At 33.4% G+C, this 24,027-nt stretch overlaps 1 protein-coding gene across 1 annotated transcript; it reads left to right on the top strand.

Annotated features, from left to right (window-relative positions):
* The first annotated feature begins 8,703 nt into the window (after window positions 1–8,703).
* On the top strand, window positions 8,704–9,653 carry LOC149424656 (junctophilin-1-like). The gene has a single exon (XM_089630910.1). It carries the CDS (start codon window positions 9,414–9,416, stop codon window positions 9,651–9,653), a length of 240 nt encoding a protein of 79 aa, XP_089487036.1. The 5' UTR covers window positions 8,704–9,413.
* Window positions 9,654–24,027: the final 14,374 nt, after the last annotated feature.

Raw genomic sequence — 24,027 nt, forward strand, 5'->3', positions numbered from 1 at the left:
ATTTCCAACCGTCTGGAGCCAATGAGACTATGGCAACCCCGATTGGTGTATTTTGTTAGGCTGAAAGAAGTGGGGAGGGTAAGGAGATGGGAAGAGGAAGTTGGGAAGCAACTGTGGTGATGTAAAAAAAACAACTTAGATATCGCACAAAACTCTCGCTTGGGGTTGTGTATTACCCCCCTTCCAGTCCAGTGCGGGAGGGTTAAAGACTTTTCACGATCGCGAGCAAACTTACATAAAAGTATTACAAAATCTAATGCATATTATAATATTCTTAAGATACACGCCTGACCTTTCGTTTCGATTTCTTTCGATTAGGTGTGCAAAACTGCCATACGAATGCTAGATTTTGTAATCTGCAATGCAAAATCTTTTTCTAATATGGCAGTCATAAAAATGCTTTATTTTACTATGGTTCGTAGCATTCTTGAGAGTGGCTGGGTAATATGGGGACCCAAAGATGCCATACACTTAAATGATCTAGAAAAGGTGCAAAAAAAGTTTATGCGATACCTTTACATGCGAATGTTTGGGTATTACCCCTTTTTATATCCTCTGACTTTCTCGCTGAAATGCTAAGACTAGATCCGTGTAGACTCTACACGTTAGGAGAAAAATTGCAATGGTAGTAGTAGCACATAAGCTGCTCAACGGACAAATTTGCAATCCTGATATTCTGGAGTGTATTACGTTTTATGTTCCCGATAACTTCACCAGAGCTAGGCAGCACAGGCTTTTTATTTTTCCAAGAGGCAGGACCAACCTACCAATGCTCATGCCTCTGGGGAGAACAACTATACTTTTAATCCTACTTCCTTCAGAGATAGGCATGGTTCAGTCAAACATCAATGAATTTAAGATCAGAATAAGTATTTTCTTTAACAAGATGAAGCATCGCAATTGATTTTAAATGTATATAATAGATGAATGTACTCGTAGGTATATGATTACTTGTAAATGTTGTGAAATGTTATTGGAATCACTGTTTTTTACAAATAAACAATAAAAAAAGTAAATATACTGGTATGTTATATGTATCTCTACGTTCTTAAGCACTCGGCGGAATTCCGCAACTGAGTTGAACTGTTGATATTGAAGATTGCTGCTGAAATTGTGCATTTTTACTTTAGATTCAATATCAGCTCCCCACTAACCTCCCCTATACTGATTTTGAACCAAATTGGTGCAGAGCTCTATAAATTCAAAATGGCCTCCCCAACTGTGCATTTTGTCTGTATGTATGTTCGAGATCCTGTCTGGGACTTTCGTAAAGTGTTAGGAACATACAGTATCTATGTAACAGGATGTACAGATTGACACAGTTAACGTTGCAGTCAACTATAGATTAAAAATAGTTTAAAGTTATAAGTTACATAGTTATTAGATGTGATAAGTTACGAGTTAATGGATGGCGATAATTTATTTATATAATGAAAATACACTTTTACCAAGTTATGCTTTAAAACAAACAAATTGTTTGTTTGTGACCATATATGAATATGGATAAATAGTTTAGTCCGAATAAAAATACAATATTATGTAAACAACGAGTTGCTTTCATAGTTTCATAATTTTTCGCAATTTTGTCAATGAAGACGAAAGGGTCCAAAGAAAGTGTAATTGTTTCGAAAAAATCTCCAGATGCTTTCGTTCTGTTAATAGCAGAATTAAGAATGGAGGACCAACTGCAGTTCTTTAATTTTATCCGAATGATAACAAGATTTTTTTAAATATAAAATATAAAGATATAAAAAGTAAGATACGAGTATCTGAGATATAAAATTTTATGGCTAAGTAAAATATGCTTGTATACAAAAAACATGACAGCAGCTGATTTCGATTTTGAATAAAATAAGGATGTTCAATTTTAAAAAGGGCTACAAGGGGAAGGTACCACCTGAAGAATAAATATTCTTTTTGATTTTTGGAATCTGTCAACATTTCTTTTCGTACCTAGTGCGAATTCGGGTTTTATTAAGTCTATTTTTTATATTTTTTTCGAGAAATAATTTCATATCCTTATCAGATTTTAGTTCAAATTATAGATAAAAGAATTTCATAGGAAAAAAATCCAATGAAAACGTCTCTTAATTTTAAGCTTCTGGCATCGGCGCGTTTAGGTAGGTACCATTCTTGCTAAGCTTATCAACTTATTAAATTGATAAGCTGTAAGAAGGCGATATGCCTCGTTCAGACGTATCAATTTTAGTTGACCAACTCTATGTTCAATGACACTTTAGTGTGAACCCTCATTCAATAAAGTTAATATTTTTTTCAACTAAAATTGAATTGAATTGACATTATTATACACGTAAAAAAAACTCATGGCACAAGTTGTTGTAAATTACACTATGTAAAATCTCGTTTACATTGGTAATTTAGCCATAAGTCATTGTCATATTAAAATTAAATTTGAGTTTAGTAGCCGCCTATTGCCATACAAAAGACTTGTCAAAATCTCACGCCATTTACGACTTCTGTAAGTTGCTATATATTACAGTAGGTAATTTACTATGTCGTTACTTCCGATTAAAAAAAACTTACTTAAAATTAGCAACGGCCAAAGAAAACCGTCCGGTAAAGTCGGCGTGTCTGTCAGCACCTATAAGACTAAACTAAACGCAACTAAACCTTCCCGCCACTAGGTACCTACTGCGCATCTACTGCGCCACTGCCTAGTCCTACTGCGGTTGCTACTTCTCATTTACCCCATGATTTCCCCGGTTTTTCAAAATTGTATAGATTTCCCTGAATAGCGGGAAAGTGTGAGCGCTTCAGTTTCAACTTTCAACTACCGCAGTGTGACATTATTTTTCATAATATTTGGATGATTTGTAAAGCGCCGTTTTTTGTAAAATATCCCCTCAAGAGCGCTGACCAAATATTTTTATTTATTTTTTAGGTAATAATAATAGGTGATTTTTGATAACGACTTGACTAAACTTATTTTATTTATTTATTGCTTAACAAAGTAATAACAAATATCATATATTGATAGAAGCAAAATAAAAGTAACGTTACGAATACATTTACAAAATGTTCTCATCGTGCGTTGATTTTTGGATACAAAAAGTAATAACTGCATATTTTACAATGTTCAAATTCGAAGATAATAAATAACATTTAAAAAAGCATATCATTTAAAATTTGTTCGAATATTTCTTAAAAACTAACAATTAGTTATTATTTAGATTTAAAAAGTATTATTTTTAAAGTTTTTTTTATTTACTTTTTGTTGTGGAATATTTACAATTAACACGTAAAATTTATAATATTGACATTGTTAATAATTCAATGAATTTTTTAAAATCACAGAATCCACAGTTTACTATTTGTTTTTCACTATGATATTTAGAAATAACAAGATACAGCCAAACATGATTATAACGAGCACGAGGGGAACGACTAAATTTGCGCCTTATAGCCATTAATTATTATATCCAAAATAGGTTTTTTAAAAGTCGTATGTACCTACTTACCTACCTCTACTATCAATATCCTTAATAGGAAGCTACAATCCAAAAATGTGTATATTCTTGGTACACCTTATATTGTAGGTAATAGACAAACGGAGTCTAGAAACGTTCGATTTCAAGCACAAAAATGGTGTTTTATTTATTTTGTAAATAATTTTATAAAAAAGCAAAAAAGTTAATCTTTTGAAACTGTCACAGATAATCTTATCTATAATACTGTATTTTTTAAAAGTTGTTTCCTTTACGCATTCATACATTTCTATTGAAAAAAAGTAGTTTACATTTATATTTTTTACCGAGTAATTTATTTTTTAGTTTGTATTCTACTCAAGCAAAACGATAGGAAAACCTTCAATTTATCTAAAGCGTATTTTTTGGTATTCATAATGTACACCTATTCGCTATAAAGATTAATCAAAATAGTGATTTAGCAGTGAGCTTCGCCTTAATTCCGGTTATTGGGAACATAAATGTTAATATTTCTCAGACAATGAGTGGTTTCAAGCTTATCATGAATAATTTTATGAAAACATATTAAGTCAGCAAATTATCTTTTTTTACAGGGTTGGAAAATTAAACCATTGGAGTCGTTCCTTGTAAAATTGGAGTAAAAAAACATTTGTTATTTATTTATTAATATAAGTTCAGATACAGTTTTTATAATGATATATCGAAACCGTATCGAAACTATATCTAAACCGGTGGCGAAATATTTATAAATAGTAACAAAAGTACATCTTTCTATATAAAAAAAATCAGCTTGCGTTTGTTTGCGCTCGCAACACTCAGCCTGTATATGTTTGCGCTCGTAAAACTCAGCCTGCGTATGTTTGCGCTCGCAAAACTCAGCCTGTATATGTTTGCGCTCGTAAAACTCAGCCTGCGTATGTTTGCGCTCGCAAAACTCAGCCTGTGTATGTTTGCGCTCGAAAAACTCGTAAAGCAGTCTCCTTATGTTGCTGAAAATTTGAATTTGTAGTTGGTTTGAATGGTACAAGAAGTCGGGGACGCCCGAGGAATACTTCACGCAATATGATATACGGAGTCGAATGAAAGTCGATGTAATGTAGTTTATTAACAGTAACAATGTGGTATATAGTAGAATGGTGGAGTAAGTTGGAGACGCTCGAGAAAGACATTAACAATACCGAAGCAAGCAGCGAGTCCACTATCTTCTAATATATAAAGTTGATTGTGTGTTTGTGGTGAGCGGCTTCAATTTGATTTGTATACAAATCTACAGGTTTATTTCGAGGTTAATGAAAATTTGTACAATTGACTTTCAAAACCGGAGAAAGGTTTTTTTTTTTTTAATTTGTATAAAAATTACATACAATGTTATTTATACCCGCTAAGCTACTGAAAGTAGCTTGTCGGTAGGAGATTTGTTGCACATATAATAGTAGTAAAATACATAAATTGAATAATCATCAACGCTTTAGCGTAGTAATACATACATACCTACAAAAACCAAACAAAAAAACAAAAAAAAATTGTGTTATACTTTAAAGTTGAAAATACAAAAACAGTGTCATGGGTAAAAAAAGTGTATCACAGTCTTAATACATGAGGTTACTCCTTAGTAGCCATGATTTTAATATTAAAGAGAATTTAATAATGGAGCAATTTTCTTTTAATTGATATGGCAATTTGTTAAAAATTAAAGGTATTATGTATGTTACTGTCTACATGAGATTTTGAAAAACACCCACATCCCATTTTTCCACCCCTTAAAGCAGTACTTTTTCGTCTTATTTTGCAAGTCAAGCTTCTGAAAATTACTGTCAAGCTATTGAAAATCTTGCGTGATCAGCTATAAATTATCTATTAATTTCTCCATATATATAAAGAAGAGTCTCGCCGTGGGTTTGTTTTTTATAAAAATCTATAGTTTTATTCCAAAATCGATGAAATTTCGCACATTTAACCTTTGAACTAAGATAAAGGTTACAGTGTTCTTGAGATTTTATTGACTAACCTAACCCCTTAAAGCAGAATTTTGATTCGACTCGATTAATATTTGAACATTTGACGGTCAAATTTAGAGGAAAACTTTGGTGAACTCGATGCAACTCGAATTCTACATACTTTTCGGGCAACGCTGGGGACTTCAGATATGTATCCATCTATATATGTAAAGAAGAGTTGTCTGTTGTTTTTTACGTAAATCTACAGTTTGATAAAACTTTGGACATTTGACATTCAAAACAAGATGAAAAACCACCCCCATCCTGTTTTCCTACCCATTATTTTGAAACGTCGTGATGAAATTTAGCACATTTTGCACGTTCAAAATTAGAGGATCCTTACAGTCAGTGCGATTTCTCTTTAATGAAGAAAAACTCTGCGTGAAGACCGACCCACGGCGGGACATTAAAATTTCTTTGGCTTTCTTGAAAAAGCAACAAGCTCAAAAAAGCTCATAGCTCAAAGCTGAAAGTCTAAATCCCAAAGCTCGTAGCTCAAAATTAAATCTCGAAGCTCAAAGATTAAAGGTCAAATCTCAAAGCTCTAAGCTCGAACCTCAAAGATTAAAGCTCAAAGCTCTAAGCTCGAACCTCAAAGATTAAAGCTCAAAGCTCTAAGCTCGAACCTCAAAGATTAAAGCTCAAAGCTCTAAGCTCGAACCTCAAAGATTAAAGCTCAAAGCTCTAAGCTCGAACCTTAAAGATTAAAGCTCAAAGATTAAAGCTTAAAGCTCTAAGCTCGAAGCTCAAAGCTCGAAGCTCGAAAATCGAAGCTCGAAGTTAAAAGATCGAAGCTCAAAGCGCAAACAAAACATCAACCAACGTCATCATCCCAAGGGGCGATCCTTTAATTGAGGTGTGTTTTTTCAAAGCGAAATATCTTCCCAAAACGGTTTTTTCAATTCAGATTTTCAAAAATCATTTTATTTACCTGCTTTATGTGTAAAAGAAAATGATAAATGTTCACCAAGCGTAACATCTACGTACATACATCGATATACTCGTAAAAGTGAAGTAACTAGGTAGATATATAACATGAAAGAGCAATAATTATTGTATTTCAATGTATCTGATATAAAAATATTCAATATGTTTTTATTAACCCTGATAAAGGTTCGGGTTGAACTGAAACCGGTTGCTTATAAATATATACAATAAAGTGGTATTCAAACAAAGTTATTTTATTTTAGTTGTTATAAAAATATTACATTATTTTGATTATATGAACAAATAAAAATGATAATAAATGTCTTATTATTCTTTATAATTTTTTGCCTCTGTATTACTTATGCATATTTTTGTGGACGTATCGCGGGAGGTGTTAAAGAATGTTTCTAATTTTTTCTTTGAAAGATAAAGCACCCATAAATTTTGCTATACAGGGTGTCCGGAAACTCGTAGTACAAGCGGGAAACTGGTGAATCTACATCACATTTGGAGTCGATTTTGTAGTATTTTTTTTTGAGCTTTCGTTATCGAGTAAATCGAGTTTGAAGTTGATTTTTTTTTTTTTTTTTTTTTTAATCAAATTCTTATAAATTATTACTGAAGATCAAAGTACCCAACTAATTAAAACTATTTGAAAGTAAAACAAATGAAGAAACTCGGATTTGAAGCATTATTTTGAAATCACCCTTCATTTAACCCGGTGTAATCATAAAATATTTCTGCTCTGCAGGGTTAAAACATCTGTTATTCAACCCTAAACACCAGAAAAAACTTTAACCCTAAAATAGCCGAAAAATATTTTTTTTTGGTTTTTTTTTTGAAAATGCTCAATTCAAAAAACTTTATGTTTTTTTGGGTTCCCCAGGTGGTGTAGATTCTCCAGTTTCCCGCTTGTACTACGAGTTTCCGGACACCGTGTATAAAAATAAAATGTTTTGATTATTCCAATTATTGAGGAAATAAATTTTATTTTATATAAAACAATAATTTTACTGTAGAACTAAAATGTACTGATATTTCGCTTAGTGAAAACATAAGGTATCCGCAATTTTCAATTATTTTTAAATAAAGATGACTATTCACAAAATCATGTCTTAACACTGAGTTCGCATTTAAAGCTTATCAAAAAATATTAATCCGAGTGATTAATTCACCTTAAACTCTCCCAAAAATAAAAATAAAGTTTTTGTAGATATTTCATATAATCATTGAGTACCTGTTATTTTTTTATTTTTCTTGAAATGTAATTGTGCATAATTTTTCGCGTGTAATATGACAGTCTGAGATTGTACTGTCTGTTTATCTGATAAGGATATTTAATTATGACGTGGAAGTTCATGGTAGAAAAAGTTAAGGACGCCAGAGGAAGATATGGTGCGATAAAGTGAATACAATAATTATGTGTGGTGAATAAGTGATGAACTAAGAAACGAGAGAGCAGAATGTATTTCATGAAAGTGAATTGTAGAAGAAATCGAGGTCACCCGAGAAAGACATGTGGTAAAGCGAGGCGTAGGTATGTATAATACTGAAGTAAGCGAAATGGATAAGATTGAGAAAGGGATGCATAGATTGTTTGGGTTTAGAGAGCGGATGAACGAAGAACGGAGTGTTGTGAAATTATATGATGTGGAAGTGAATGGTATAAGAAGTCGGAGACGCCCGATAAAGACTTGCCACGATGAGGTGAATCTAATACCTACAAAATGTACTTTTTAATTAATTGAAAATATTATTAATTACACCTTGAAACTACACCCAGCTTACTAGAATTCACAACCCCAAAACTTTACTCCAATCCATTAATAACTCCGAGCAACGCCGGGTTCACTATTTATATAAAGGAGGTTGTCTGTGGCAGCCGGCATTGATTTTTATACAAATCAATAATTTCATTCCGAGATTGATGAAATTTTGCACACAAGACTTTGAAAAAACAAGAGGAACATCAGTCTGATTTTTAAAAACTCCGTGTAAAGACCGAGCAACGCCGGGGAATTCAGCTTGTTAAAGAAAAAAATCTTCTAAATCAAAATATCTAGATGTGGAATATTAAAAAAACAGGTCAAAATTTAATACGTATGAAGACAAACATTCAATTGTAAAAGCTAACTTAGGGAAATTTGGTGAGATTATTTTTATATTTGTGATTTTTCAAAAAAAACGGGGCTATACACATTATCCGATTATAATTATAATGAATGTAGCGGCGGCGTTGTATTGTGCGTATTATGCACTCACGTGAATAGTGAATAGTGAAGAGCGAGTGCGGCATGTGCGTGTAAATAGTAGATATACGCTTTACACTCGGCCGTATCGCCTACAGAGACAGAGAGCAGCGAGCGAACTTACTAAAGCTCACGGAAGCTAAGCTGAATAATGGGCTCGCCCGCAATGAAGCCCGCTCGAGTCGAGTATCCCGGCCCTGCTCATTGGTCGCAGACACTGTACACTCTGTACACCAGTCACATTCGAGGTAGTCTCCGTGGGAGTCCACGCGAAACTTTGCCAAAACTCCTCGGAACAAACAATAGTCGCAGTCGGTTGGGACCGTCAGCGTCAGAAGTTAGTACGCCCCGCACCTGGCACCTGGTTGCGGGCGACCCGCGACCGGTCCGATAGGGATACAATATACTCTTGCGGACTTTATCCCATTTCCCGACGATGCGATAGCGTGAAATGTCTTCGAGTTTCCTCGCCTCGCAGCTGTTGTGAGGGGTGCGGGGGAAGGAGAGAGGAGTGGAGAGAGGAGCAGAGAGAGAAGCAGGGCAGGGGTGAGGAGGGGCCGCGGCGGGCAGGGGCAGTACGCCGGCAGCGGGGCGGCGGGATGGGCGTCAGCGTCCAGTGCCGTTCTCGGGACGCGCGCGACGCCAGAATACGCCGGGGCGATCGTCAATTACGTTTTAGTAATCGAAATTAAAAGTACGCGATAAAAATATATTTAAAAACACAGCGCGGACGGAAGTTCGCGTCGAACGAAATAAGCGAACGGAGTATTCATAGATGTGTGTAGATTTGAAATATGCAACAGGCGAACCAAGTGAACAGTGGGGAGGAAGGGGCCCCGGGGGTGGGAGGGGGCCGGGCGCAGGTGAGCGGGGGGAGGTTCGACTTTGACGACGGAGGCACCTTCTGCGGCGGCTGGGAGGACGGCAAGGCGCACGGACACGGCGTGTGCACGGGCCCCAAGGGACAGGGGGCCTACTCGGGCTCGTGGCACTACGGCTTCGAGGTGTCAGGAGTGTACACGTGGCCCAGGTGAGCACTCAGCGCTGCATGAAGTCCTGCTCCTGCTCCTGTCCTGTCCTGTCATGTCCTGTCTTGTCCTGTCCTGTCCCTGTTAGTGCCTCCGTAGCGCGCTGTCCGCGACTCTCGCCTCTGCGCCGTGGGGCCCGGGAGGACAGGAATAGCCGCGCCGAGCACTGACCGCCTAGACGGCTATTATTACTGCGGCGGCCGCTCCAAATATCCCTTCGCCCTGCCAGCGCCAGCACCAGCACCAGTCGGCACCCCACCACCCCACCACCCCACCACCTTCCAACTCATATTCTGACATGTTTATATTTATTATAGGTACCTACCATCACAGCAGGAATGCAGAAAACAACCAACTGTCAAAACGTATAAACTTATGAAATGCAATTAAAATACCCACCCAATATTAAACACGACAAACTAAGAAAATATTTTAACTAGAAGATTTTATTTTATTACATTTGATAAGAAAGTTTTTCAGACTTTCAAACTCGCACAATACTTTGGTCGATCGGGCATTCTTATTTGCGCGGATCTGATGTGTTTTACGACTCCCAAAATACAGTTTTATTTCTATTGATTATTCATAAATATCCCGAATCATTCTTTCTAAGAAGCACAACGTTGATTCTCCACCTCCAATTCCAGCGCAAATGTTCTCCCGATCGCCAGTAGCGGTAAGATTTATAAATAATGATTTCCGGGAACTGTTTCGAGTCCCGAGCGTTGCAGAACCGTAAAATACGTACATGTCTCAGTATTCAGTACAACCGTCATTATGTTACCCTGGCTACGTACAATGCATTTTCAGAATCGGTCCGGATGTCAAACACCTGAAACGGATGTTAGAATACGCCAAAGTACTCGAAACTCATTCTATTCAATACAGTTGTTAAGGTATTCGTTCTTTAGGAAAGTCCAACATTGATTATTTCCAAGCTCGCATGTTCCAAAAGAAAATTTCTTTGAACTGTGGAATGTTTGTGTTCATTAAAGAAAAACTTGACCTTCCTTTTGTGACGTCATTTTCCCCGGTTCAACATAAAACACGTCAAATTCTTAACTTTTCCCGGTAGTGGCTGGATCTTAGTCATCCATTCATACCAATACCGCCATTACCCACCTAATATCCGCCAACAGCGGGGAAACCGGTAACCCTGGAACCACGACAACCAACCTAAACTTTAGGTCATCACAACAGACCCTTAGAAAAGTTTAAGGCTTTTTTATAAGCGTTCAAAAAGAAAAAGAAAATTAATGAAAAACTAAAAATATATATTTTTATTTTTCTTAATTTAAATGATACTTTCTATTACTATCACCACGATTTTTCTCCATTTTAAATAAGTCGTATTTTATTAAATATTTTCACGAAAATTCAATAATATCACGCACGTTTTTTTTCATCGAAGTAATTTCATCTAATTATTTTTTTTAACTCTACATCAAACAATATACATTTTTTAAAGTTTAAATGAAAGAATGCTTAAAACTCTCTTTGATAGAAAGAAACAGCTTTCATTTGCTAAGCAAATAATTTTAATTATTCACACTTAATTAATACTTGCTAGAACAAAATCAAAATTTGTTTAGTATATATTCTATATTTGATATCTCGGCTATTTATCTATCTATAAAGCAGAATATCTTTTTTTCAGAAGCTGCCAAAACTTTCGAGCTTTAGCGTACTGAAAGCTTTTCTGTTAAGAATTTATAAGGTCAATGCACTTTCAGCTCATAACGTCTTTTCCACAGTGAGCTTCGAAATATCAGTTTGACCGCTAACCTAAGAATTAACGTTAGAATCACTATATGTATTGTTTGGTCCTTACTTTACAAATCGTTAAATATTGTAAAATTAAAACAAGTGCGAGTTGCTTCGGAGAATTTGAACAATTCATCAAATTTCAACGTTCATTTTCGGGTTCTGTGAAAGTCCTATTCAATTTATGTTACTATATAGTTGCAGGCTAGTTGCTTGAAAGAACTGAAATAAAAACAGAACTTGAAAAAATCTTTCACAGAACAGAAAAATGAACGTTGAAATTTGATGAATTCTTCAAATTCTCCGAAACAACCCGTCCTAATACTTTCTTAGTTAATTGCTACAACACGGCGCAAGCTGCGTACAAAATTGGGAAATATATTAAAAAAAGTAATAAAACTTTTAAACTTGTAAAACTTTGTAAACATTTAAAGAGAAAAAAAGAGATATATACTCGTATATAGATATATAGAAAAACATTTAGTAAAGATATATCTAACATGAAAACCGCATGGCAAAGATATTTCCGCTGAAAAATTAAAAAATATTATATTTCCTCGTACACAGAGAAAATGAGTATTACAAATCTCTTCAAATTATTGGTAATCCGGTTAAAAACGGGATTGCAGGCCGTTTCCTGATAAACGTTTAGTAAATTCTTAATATATCTGAACTCGTGTTAATACATACCTTGTTAATACATTTATTTATACTGGGTTTTTACAGACGATCTCACTTACGTGAGAACAATCCAGTTATAAAAACTCAGTTAATATACAAATAGGGACAAAAATTACCAAAATCTACTCAGCCATAGGACACATTAATTTTCTTATACATAAATAAAGATTAAAATATAAAACAAATGAAAATAAAAATTCAAAATTAAAAATATGTATGAAATACAAATATTACAGAAAAGTAAGACGCAAGTAGTACATAATATAATCAGTGCAACATATTTTTTAACAATGGCAGATTTTTTTTTCTGAATCCATACAAATTATCGACAAAAATATTACTTCAGCACACTCAATCTTATTATACAGTCGACACATTTGGGTCAGAGGGCTAAAATAGGCGATATTATTTTTGAAAATATTCAGGTGAAAAATAATAGGATTAATTGATAAACATAATGACGAAATACGAAAATATTAGGATTTTCATGAACACGTGTTCCGACATCGTGATAATATATTCTTCATTTACTGCTAAAATTATATCAGTAACACATTTATTAATTAAGGGCTGCAATCCCGTTGTTAACCGCATTAGGAATAATTTGAAGAGATTCTTAATAATTTAGCTTTACTAATTTTTCTTCTTGTATCTGTTCATTGACAGTTCCCACACTCCAATAGTATGACAGGGGTCCCTTGAGTAATGTGCGGTATTCTAGCTTCTAGCTCATAGGCAATTGATTATGCATACAATAATACAATAATTGTGAGCATTCTAAAAATATTCCTCTGTGAGCCGTTGCCAGAATGCAGGTCCGGATTCAGTTCGTAAATATCTATTTGATATCTTCAGTAAATATTTATGGGAAACGGCCTTCGGCGCAAACATATCGCAGCTATACCTGCTGTTGCTTACTGGTTGCTAAATGCTATATGTACTGGTACAATACAACGCCTGCTTTATGGTAATCAAATCTCCGGCTAAGATCAAGACTTAGTCAGATCAAAGGATTTGTTCGCTGTTCCATCGGAACAACTGAATTGGTATCTATCTGAAGCTGTATATTATTATTAGTAATGAATAATGAGTAATGACGCATATTCTATTATACTACAACATCCTTGTTAAAGATAATTATGCCCATCTACTAATTTCTCGAGAAGAATAGCATAAATTTACTCCAAGCACCTGGGTTTTAAAGAGACAATACCATAAAATAAATTTGGAATCTTAACGATGTAAGCCTTGCCCAAAAATATGCGACGCGCGGCCTTGGTGAATTGGACATACCTACCGTTAAATTTTTCGTAACAAATCTCTAAAATAAAGTGGGAATCATAACGATATAAGTGATGAAGTCGTGTAAAAACAATATTCGGTGCGCGGCCCGTAATGGACGGATATAATGTCGAATTTGCCCTAACAGGCCTGGAAAATTGATATTTCTGTAGATTTGTTTTAATTATTTCCGATGAACGTCTTACTAAAATCTTTGACGTTTATAGAGAAAACCCTCGGGAAGTTACTAATTAATCGTCTAGAAAAAAATCTGGTTCTTTCCGCTAATTTTATAGTTTTTTTTATTCTATCAGTCTAAAAAATATATATTATTTCCTATATTTTCATATATGTATTCATATTTTAAATTTGTACATATTTTTTATATTTATCTATCGGATATTTTTTTAGGTTAAGTAAATTCAAAAGATAATCATAGTTAATCAATTCTGAGGGTAAACTTAATATTTAATTGATGAATCTTAGAAATTTAGGTTGTACTCTCTAGATTTTATAAATGTGTATTTTGTAATGTTAACTCCAAAGTGAAAAGTTAAATTATAAGTGACTTCTAACCAGAGTTGTAAGAAGTTGGTTCACAAGTTGTTATTAATATAAAACCCAACATCTTCGTAGCTTTGTTTGAGATTTCATCAATGCGAGGAACAAAGTTAAACTTATTGTGAGAAATTACACCTAGATCTCTTGACATAATTTTAAAGGATTATTCTATCAGTGGAATATTGAAAAAAATTATGGTTTGACATTCCTTTATATTTAAAAACAGCTTTTGACTATATTTTAATAACATCAGCGAATAGGAGAAAGTGAACATCATAAAAAATATAATTAATAAAAAATGTATTGGTCCTAGGCCAGACCCCTGAGGTACTCCGCTGGACGCTACCAACTTATCAAATGCCAATCAACAACTGTTGAACCATCGTACTTACTTTATTCACAAATAGTCTAGGTACAGATTTATAGACATATGTTTGCCTTAGTGCAACCGTTCGATTTATAAACGTACAATATATATTTGTGACAAGTTAATTCTAATTGAATTTTTGAATTTCCCAAACATTTTAGCAATTCGTTCCATCCCACTAATATTGAGCAAATTAAGCGACAGACACTAAACACACTAACCGACGTTTACCAAATTTTTCTGTCCAATTTATGTTGGAAATGCCTTTCGCACTTTGTCTTGCTTGCACCGCGCTTATAGAATACAATGTTGATCGAAGAAAAACGTTAACTTTAACTTCAGTATTTCATTTATTTAACTGTTTACGTTACGTGTTTGCGTTTGTTTATGTGTGAGTATGTTTGTAGGTGTGAGAAATGGCGATCTAGTTAGTTAAATGACATTTTGAAGATTATGATTAAAATAACGTAGCTGACTGACAATATTTTTGTTGTCTCTTTCGCGTGTTTTTCTTTTTGTACTTGCGTAGAGTTAACATTATCTAACCATCAATAAATCTTAAGTCTAAGAAATGGAGAAACAATAAACTTTTTCCAATTCCGTCCCCAATAATATGAAAGCTTGCGCTGTCTAAACCTATGACAAAAAATACGCGACATATAACATTTACCTACAGGGTTTTCGATACTAGTACAACGGCATGAGAGGCAATCGTTGGTTTAAATAAACTGTTATTATAAAAAGCAATATACTTTAAAATTAGCGAAAAATTACCCTGAACATCATTTAACACCAAAACGTCTACTTAGCACGAAAAATAGCAGATAACAGATGAGAAATACGTTTCGACTCAAAGTTTTTATAATTTATTTTATTTTGTTAGCAAGGAATTCCGTTAGCTCGAAAAATATTGTGGTCTAGTCCATTTTCGTGTTCAGCAGTTCGGCTATCACTGTATTTCTTTGTACAAATATAAACGAGTAGGAAGTTAGGCTGCTTGTCCGGTATAAATAGCTCTACGCGTCAGGACTATTTAAATAATAGATATTGTTTTGAAAATCAATGAATAGGTATTTTTGGCTTCCTACCGCAGGAAGCTTCGCTTCGCCTGGGCGCTGATCGCTGTAAGGATGACAGCTACATACAAGTATTGTGAATCACTCTCATTCTCATATTGCTCTTATACCAGAGGTCGCCAAGATCGCGTTGGCTATTAAAATATTCAGAGTCGTTTGACGGAGAGTTACCACTACATCCACTCAACATTTGGAACACAGTTAATCCCCTGGACAATTTTGGGAGATATTCTTCACAGACAACGAACAATCGTAGAGTCTTTTTAGGTGACATATATCCTAGCCTGACACGGTCTTGTAAAAGTTATGTTATCTTATTTTGCATTACGGTGAAAAATATAATTTAAACAGCGTTAGTAAGACAAAATACCGCGCTTTCAGTTTGCATTAAAAAAATCACCATAAATCTTCGCGAAGAAATTGAAATATTTCTGTGAAACAATATTTACCATTTGAAAAATATTTGTCAAGGCTTGCAAATTTTTAAATTTTTTATAATTAAATATGTTTTAGCAGTATTTTTTTGAAAATGTATTCTGACAATTCTCTTCAAGAGAAATACATTGCAAAATGTTATAGGCTTTAGGGGTTAAACTTATTAAACAATATTCTAGTTGACGATTAATTACGGTAAACATAACGTTTCATAATATTTGCCGTATTAAAAATAGTTTCAATCGAGTTACTCAAAGTTCAACAAAATACCTAACTTTATAAAACTGTTATTAATGAGTCACTTTTAAGCATAGAATAAAGAAGAACATAAGAAATGCCTTGCGGGCGTGTTTCGTGATCCAAGTATTTGCCTAATCGAAGCAAAAGTTTCCAATAGGTTTTTGAAATTTAAATGGGAAAGATATCTACGTTGTCAGTCGACTGTAAGTGAGACATTTTGCTAATTGGAACATTTGTTTACATTCAAATTTTTATAGAGTGCACTAGTGGAGTGTCTAGTTTTCTTCTTTATTCTATATTTTTAACAGACACGCGTATGAGTATTTATTTAAAAACACAGAAATTATTAACATTGCTTTTTAAATACATCTTTTTGAAAATCGTTTTTTTTCTGGAATAAATGTATAAACTTACAGCAGCTAATATACGAGATAAATCTCTGTACCATCTAATTAGGATTCAGCTTAAGTGATGTGTGAAGTGCGGTTCACTCATTTTAGTCAGTCCCCGAGGAGAAAGGTTCAATCCTCAGTAAAAAAATATATTTTTAAAAAGTTTTAATATATTTTTTTAAAATTTCACAGCAGTTAAGAGCCATTCCCTATGGATGAAGGTTCAGTCAAACAAAAAAAACATTTTAAATACATCTGTTAATAAAATGAATTACGGTGTTGCATTAATTTTTTCAGTATTAAATTTTGGTTTTTTAATTTAGGATGTTGTGATGTTAATTGTTTTATGGGTCTTACAAAAGTGTTTTTTCACATATCTTGTGTAAATAAATAAACTAAATCTTTCATAAATATCAATGGATTATGTTAATTAAGAAGCCATGATATGTCCAAAATGACACGGCGTATCCCTCAGTAGTTTGTTTTATATACTTGTTTGAGAACGATAGAACTCCAAATATCAATATTAACCAATGTTATTTTATGCCACAATCTCCAGAGAAAGTCGTTTGTGAAGGTGTTAAACCCTTTATTATTTAATCCTTATCTTTGACAGGGGTAGGCAAAAGTTGACATAAAACGATTGAGCAGTAAGCTGTATAAGCGCCCCGACACGAAACAAACATAACTTTTTCGGGAGTGTTTATATAGGAACTACAGGAATTGATTTTCTGACAGAATGTGGGACGAACATACAAATCAACAGTTTCAACAGAAAAGGAAAAGGGACTAACTCACGAATACAAAATTTCCAGCAGTATAAATTTGTATTGTCACTCTCAGGCTTATTGTACTTTTAGATAATTTTTAAATTAATGCTTTTAATTCCATCCAAATTCGGTGATAATATATGTGTATTGAAATATATTTATTATATTATTATTATTACAAAAGTGTTCACTATATGTTCGTGGGATAGTATTTTTTTGCCCTATCCGGTACTAAGATAGCAATTTGAGAAAAAAACTTCTTCCTCTTCTGCCTGTGGTAAAATAATTCTTATCCCTCTTTTTATTATTTTATTATGTGAATACCGCACAAGAGTCCCAACTGCTCCCAACCGTCTGGGTCCAGTGAAAGTATGGAATCCCTAATTAGGGTATGTTGTCAGGCTGAATTTAGCGGGGAGGGAAAGGAGATGTTGAAGAGGAAGATGGGGGAGTACCTAGCTATTCAGATCTTGTCACCAAACATGGCTAAAGCTATTTCAAACAACGTTTCAATACTGAATGATGGACTTTACACCAGGGCGATACTGAGAGTATCTTCTACTCTTGAACGTACCGCAAGTATACTATGTATTATTTAAATTAATAAATTGTGAAATAACACAAATTAATCTAATAAAATTTATAAGTCGAGAAACTTACCCCTCTACAGCATACCCCGGTGGTCACGGAGGTTACACTGCAGGCTTTGGCCGATATTGGTTAGGATTACCAAACAATTATTCATATAACCGCTTAAATTATTCATATTACAAGCCAAATACTGGATATAAAACAAAATCCGTATGTTTTCCTAACGCATCTTCCATGAAAGAAAGCAAAGATTAAAAAATATTTATTTCTTTAGTAAAATTGTAACAATTAACAGAGGTACCGACAGATGGCACTGATTGCTACATTTGTGATTTGTACGGAAAGGCACGGCCTTTTTCGACACTAACACAAACGAGTCTATCCTCGAATGCGCATTGCGCACACAGCAACATGTTTTGTAGAATACAGTCAACATTTGAATATGTCGTTTTACATATTAGTTCCTATTTTGACATGTTATAGCAGGGCGATCGTAGAGGCACGCGCGGCGCGATTCGTAGCTGGAAATTCTCGCGTATTTTTGAAAGTGTAGATTGATTTATATTAATAATTTAATAAATTTTAATATTAATTTAATATTTTATTTGGGTAATATAGGGTAAACAGTGTGTATGTGCCTATATGGAATTCACGCTTCTATACACAATAGCAACACCCCCACTTTATAGATATGTTTGCAGCTCTGTAGGTACCTATGTGATACGTTTGATCCATCGATATGTTTTATTGTCATTATTTTTTGGTTTATTATGCCGTGTTACACTTTCACCTTCTTTAGCCGACGTTTCTGATAGCTTTACAATGTCCATCACAAGGGCAGATGTGATGATAAACACTATAACGCTGTCGAAATTGCTAAAGAAGGAGGAAGCGCAACGCGGCATAGTAACCTATAAATTAATCATAATTAATGAATTAATGTATATCATCAAGACAGATGGGAAGTAATATTCATGAATTGTTTTCTTTTGCATTTTCATAGCTGACATGTAAAGAAATAATGTACCAACAACAGCTTGAATTTTAGGAGGTCAGATTCTACTCAGGAATTTTGTAAATAATACTAATTTAGTTATCAAATAGTTTTAAAGTAAACCATTTTTAGAATAAAAGTGCGCCAATATCTATAATCACATAAAGTATTGTGTAACCACTAACAGCCTTACTAATTATAAACGTGGTGAAAATTTTATACAGTTGATAAACAACCGTTTATGTGAGAACCTTACTGAAAGAAACGTGAAATGGAAACTGACATAAAATAGTTAATGGAAAGATATATGCAGTGTTTATACAGCCGACGAGGGTTGTTAAGGCGAAGCTTAGCGCCAAATCACTATTTTGATTAATCTTTATAACGAATTGGTGTACATTATGAATACTAAAAAATATTTTTTAGATAAATTAAAGGTTTTCCCATATGTAGTATATATAGTAGAATACAAATAAATATATAAATTACTCAATAAAAAATATAAATGCAAACTACTAAAAAAAATATTTTTTCATTAGAAATGTTTGAACGCATAAAGGAAACACCTTTAAAAAATATAATATCATAGCAAAAATTATCTGTGACAGTTTCACTTGATTAAATTTTTTGTTTTCTTATAAAATTATTTACAAAATAAATAAAAAAAAAACAGTTTTTGCCTGAAATCGAACGTTACTAGACTCCGTTTGTCAGGTGATTTTAATGCCTATTACCTACGATATAAGGTATAACAAGAATATACACATTTTTGGCTTGTAGCTTCCTCTTAAAGTGTTGAATAAAATATCGTAAAATTGTAGAAAATACGATTTTTAGACAACACGTTCCTTTTATGTATGGAATCTGCAAGAAAATTGCTATTCACTTTCATCTCGTTTATATAAAAAATATATATCATAATTCCCATAGAATAGCCAAAAAAATACATATTGAATTTTAGCGGAACTATTTATATTACCTCACTTTTTCAAGACGGGATTTTCAGCTATCAGTCTTCTGAAATACAACGTTGCCAGCTTTTTCGGAGTTCAGTTACTGACGTTTTTTATTAGTACCGAATTGAATGAAAGCTTGTATATTCTTTACTAAATGTGTAACTAAAACACCGTCTAATGGTTGGAAAGTGTTTTTTTTTATTAGTAAGACTGTAAATATGTACACTTTGAATGGTATCACCAGTTTCAATATTTTCAGTTTAACGATTTCACAATACAGTGAAGCGTACATAGCGGTCCCTAGTCCTAGGGAAAAACGGAAATTATGTAAGGATAGGAATATTTAGTCGGTAACTTAGTGATGATTAGGACCTGGAAATTTAACAGGTAGGCCAAGCACCCACCTCTTTTTATTGTTATGGCGCTGCCGTATTTCGAAGAATTGTATATTTATATTTACATTTCAAACTATTATGTTTAACGTTCTGTATTCATACCATCTACATGTAAATCATAAAAATCAGGTGCGTCCGTGGTTTGCAATCGAGATAGCACTATTTATATATTTTTTATTTAAACTTTATTAATAAAGCATAATTTCCACATTACCAACATTATAAGTAAAATATAATACCCGGGATTTCGGTATTAGTTTTTGACAGTCCCGGGATTTTTTTAAAAATAATAATTAGAATAAATAAAATAAATTGAAAATATTCATTTGCCCACGAAATTAACTTTCCTCATCAAATGAATTTGTTCATCGTAATTTAAAACGGCTTAAAACACATGTAATTTCAAATGTTTAAAATTAAATTAATTTGGATATTTGAACCCAAAATTTGCGCTGGCGATGCCATACGTAGTAATGCAAAATCATGTGTTTGGTTTGAAAATAATGTATAAGGCCTATGAAAATTGCTTTAAAGTTCAAAATCTCCTTCTTCCGAACCAATTTTCGGTTATGATTTTATTGTATAATGTGGCAAATTAAGTTATCTATAAAATGATCGAAAATTTTTTAAATATTTATGCCTGAACATCCACAAAATAAAATAAAAGACAAGACTTTTTGGCCATGTTTTTTTCTTGCATAAATCAAAACAAACGGATGGTGTTAAGCGGGAATTTAAACCTTATCGCCATCTACGTAAAGGTTGTTATTGATAGCGTCTCAATTTAAAATATTACACGACGTAGTGCATCGCCTTAATGGACGAACTAAAATTTGAAAGCTTTTGGATTGTATTATGAAGCGGAAAAACTGATTTTAAAACAATTTAAAACCTTTTTCACTTATTTTGAATGATTAACTTATGTGGGAAAAAAATCATAATATTCATACATGAACTCTGTCTGAAATAATGACAAGGCTAAAGTAAATTGAGCGGCCTTGAATTATCTACTGATAACTCGTTTCAAAGTTCCATAAATTGAGCAGCCTTGAATTCTCCACTGATAACTCGTTTCAAAGTTCCGTAAATTGAGTGGCCTTGAATTCTCTACTGATAACTCATTTTTAAATTCAGTAAATTGAGCGAACTTGAATTCTCTACTGATAACTCGTTTCAAAGTTGATAATTGAATCGTTTTTTGAGTATTTATATATAACTATATATAATTAAATCATTTAGTATTGCATCTTACTGATACTGGTTCACACCTTTTTTTTTTTATAGTAAATACCTCACAAGAGTCCCAACTGCTCCCGTCTGGAGCCAGTGAGACTATGGCATCCCCAATTGGGGGATGTTGTGAGGCTGAAGGTAAGTGGGGAAGGGAAAGAGGAAGGTGGGGAAGTACCTGGCTATTCAGATCTAGTCACTAAACACGGCTAAAGCCATTTGGAGCAACGTTTCAATTCTGAATGGTGGTCTTACACCAGGGCGATACTGGTAGTATCTTCCACTCTGGAACGTGCCGCAAATATACTATATATTATTTTAATCAATTAATTGTGAAATAACACAAAAAATTAATCAAATAAAATTTATTTGCGCACGCCGGGTTCGAACCCGCGACCTTCGGAATGGCAGTCCAATGCGTTACCACTGGACCATGCCGGCCGTCACTGGAAACTGGAATTGAAAAACCAAAAAGTTAGTCAATTGTAACTGAAAAAGTTAATATTAACCTTGTGCTATAAATGTTTGAACTCTAAAATGTTTTATTGAAAAATGCGTTATTTTCTGTATGAAAAAGTGTTTTTTATGTGATTTGCAGGTGCATTTTCTCTGAACTCTTAAACACTCGGTACAGTTATTATTAATCTATTTTTTAAAGAACAAAAAAGTAAAATAACAGTATCCCGAGAAGGGATATTTTAGGGATTTCATTCATCATGTAGTTTATTTTTATCTTTAAAAAAATACATTAACTCGAAATAGTATATTTTCTTTAGATTTCACAAAACCATTATTTTATTTGCCTATCGGTATCAGAAAATGTGCGTCTCTGCAAAAAGATAAATAATACAGAATAAACAAATAGGATTTGACGGTATTTTTAATGCCGAAAACTATTTTCTTAAAATGTTCATGTTTTTCCTGAAATAGAGAATCTGACAGCTTTTCCCAATACAAATGGTCCAGAATTACAATAAAAAATATTCTTATGTCTCGAGAATCTTTCTTTACTGTGGTGATTTTTTTTGTATTTTAAAAGTTTTTTCTTCTCCACCTTTAATGTAACACGTTTTAAATAAATAAGCATCACCAATAACAAATACATGTATTCGTCATAAGAATATGTTGTTGAAACTGTTGACGTGATCCATAAAATAATCAAGAAGGTTATTGTAGATAATGCTCTATGTTAATAGTTAATACGGTCCACACACAGTAATAACTATTCGGATTCCACTTGGTCCATCTCTGATACCATTAAGGTGGTGCTTCTTGTTTTCAGTAAAATGTTATAAAATTAAGACCACTGAATATAATCTGCTCAATGTTTCGTAAATGAGAAATGATTGTTACTTTTTGCGACTTGCGAGGCTTATTTTGAGCGCTAATTTCTTCTTATACTTGCCATAACTTAATAAAACAAATATTTTGGAGAAATGGTGTGAAATTATTTTACGGCACTCTTTGTTCCATTTTTTCCGCGCAACGCCGGGTACGAGCCGCTAGTTTATTACAAGGAAAAGTATACATTTATATTTTGCATGACGTGGAAAAATTGAATATAATTTATATCATTTTAATAAATCAAAGTTTATATCTTTGCTACTACTTAGCTACTTTGCGTTGTATCATAAGGAACTGTATTGAATTACGTTGCCACGGATTTCGGAAAGCTCTCAAAATCAGCAAAGAATAAAAGATAGAACGAATTGTAAGGTTTAAATATTATTATATTTTATTATTATTTACTTTGAATTTGTCTGACCTCCAAATGACAAAAATTAAAATGAAAGAAAGTAGGCAATAATTTGAAAAAAAATAACTAAAAAGTTTTTTCAATCGTAAACCTTATTGACGGTATAAGAATTTATTTCTCGATATTTCTGAAAATTATTCGATTCGTCATTCACCGAGAGCTTTTCACAGTTGAGGTCTTATCTCATATAGGTTGATTTTCCCACTTAACTATAGAAGATCTCCTATATGATGTGGCTTGGACATGCGTATAAGGTGCCAGCAGAACTCCAGTCCAGTTTGTGGTCCTACACGAAGCAGAGCATATGCGAGGAGAGATTGGACAAACCGAAGAAGCGCAGGATAGACACCTAGAGACTTGTAGACGCAATAGAATTGATCCCAGATCCGACTATTAAAGGGAAATGAAAATTATGATGGCAATTATTACATTAACGTCAACGTGTGGTTTAGCTAAATGAACACTTTGAAAATATCTACGCATTTCAATCAGATGGAGAAAAATGATTCTGTAGCATGATAAAATATTAATCATTCAGAATATATATCGAGAACACATGTTTTTTTCCTAATAAATATCATGGCAGAATGTGACAATACCAGTATGACAATATCAGTATTTGTATGAACACGTGTTCCGCCGTCGTAATAAAACATTAGTTTTTATCTGATACTTTGTTAGGAACTCTATCAATTCATTCGTTAAGGACCTGCAGTCCCGTTTTTAGTACTTGTAATATGACTATCCGCTTCTAAAGTTTGCTTACAGAAATTACTTTTAATTGAGAAATTTCAAACTATTTTTCATGTTAACAACGCCAAATTCAATATTAGGAGTTTTTGTATATATTATTGGGAGTTCTCCTGTAAAAGTTAAAACAACCGGAAAGTA

This window comes from Hesperophylax consimilis, chromosome 4, assembly GCF_061612785.1.
Source record: "Hesperophylax consimilis isolate HC1 chromosome 4, BYU_Hcon_1.0, whole genome shotgun sequence".
NCBI classification, from domain to species: domain Eukaryota; kingdom Metazoa; phylum Arthropoda; class Insecta; order Trichoptera; family Limnephilidae; genus Hesperophylax; species Hesperophylax consimilis.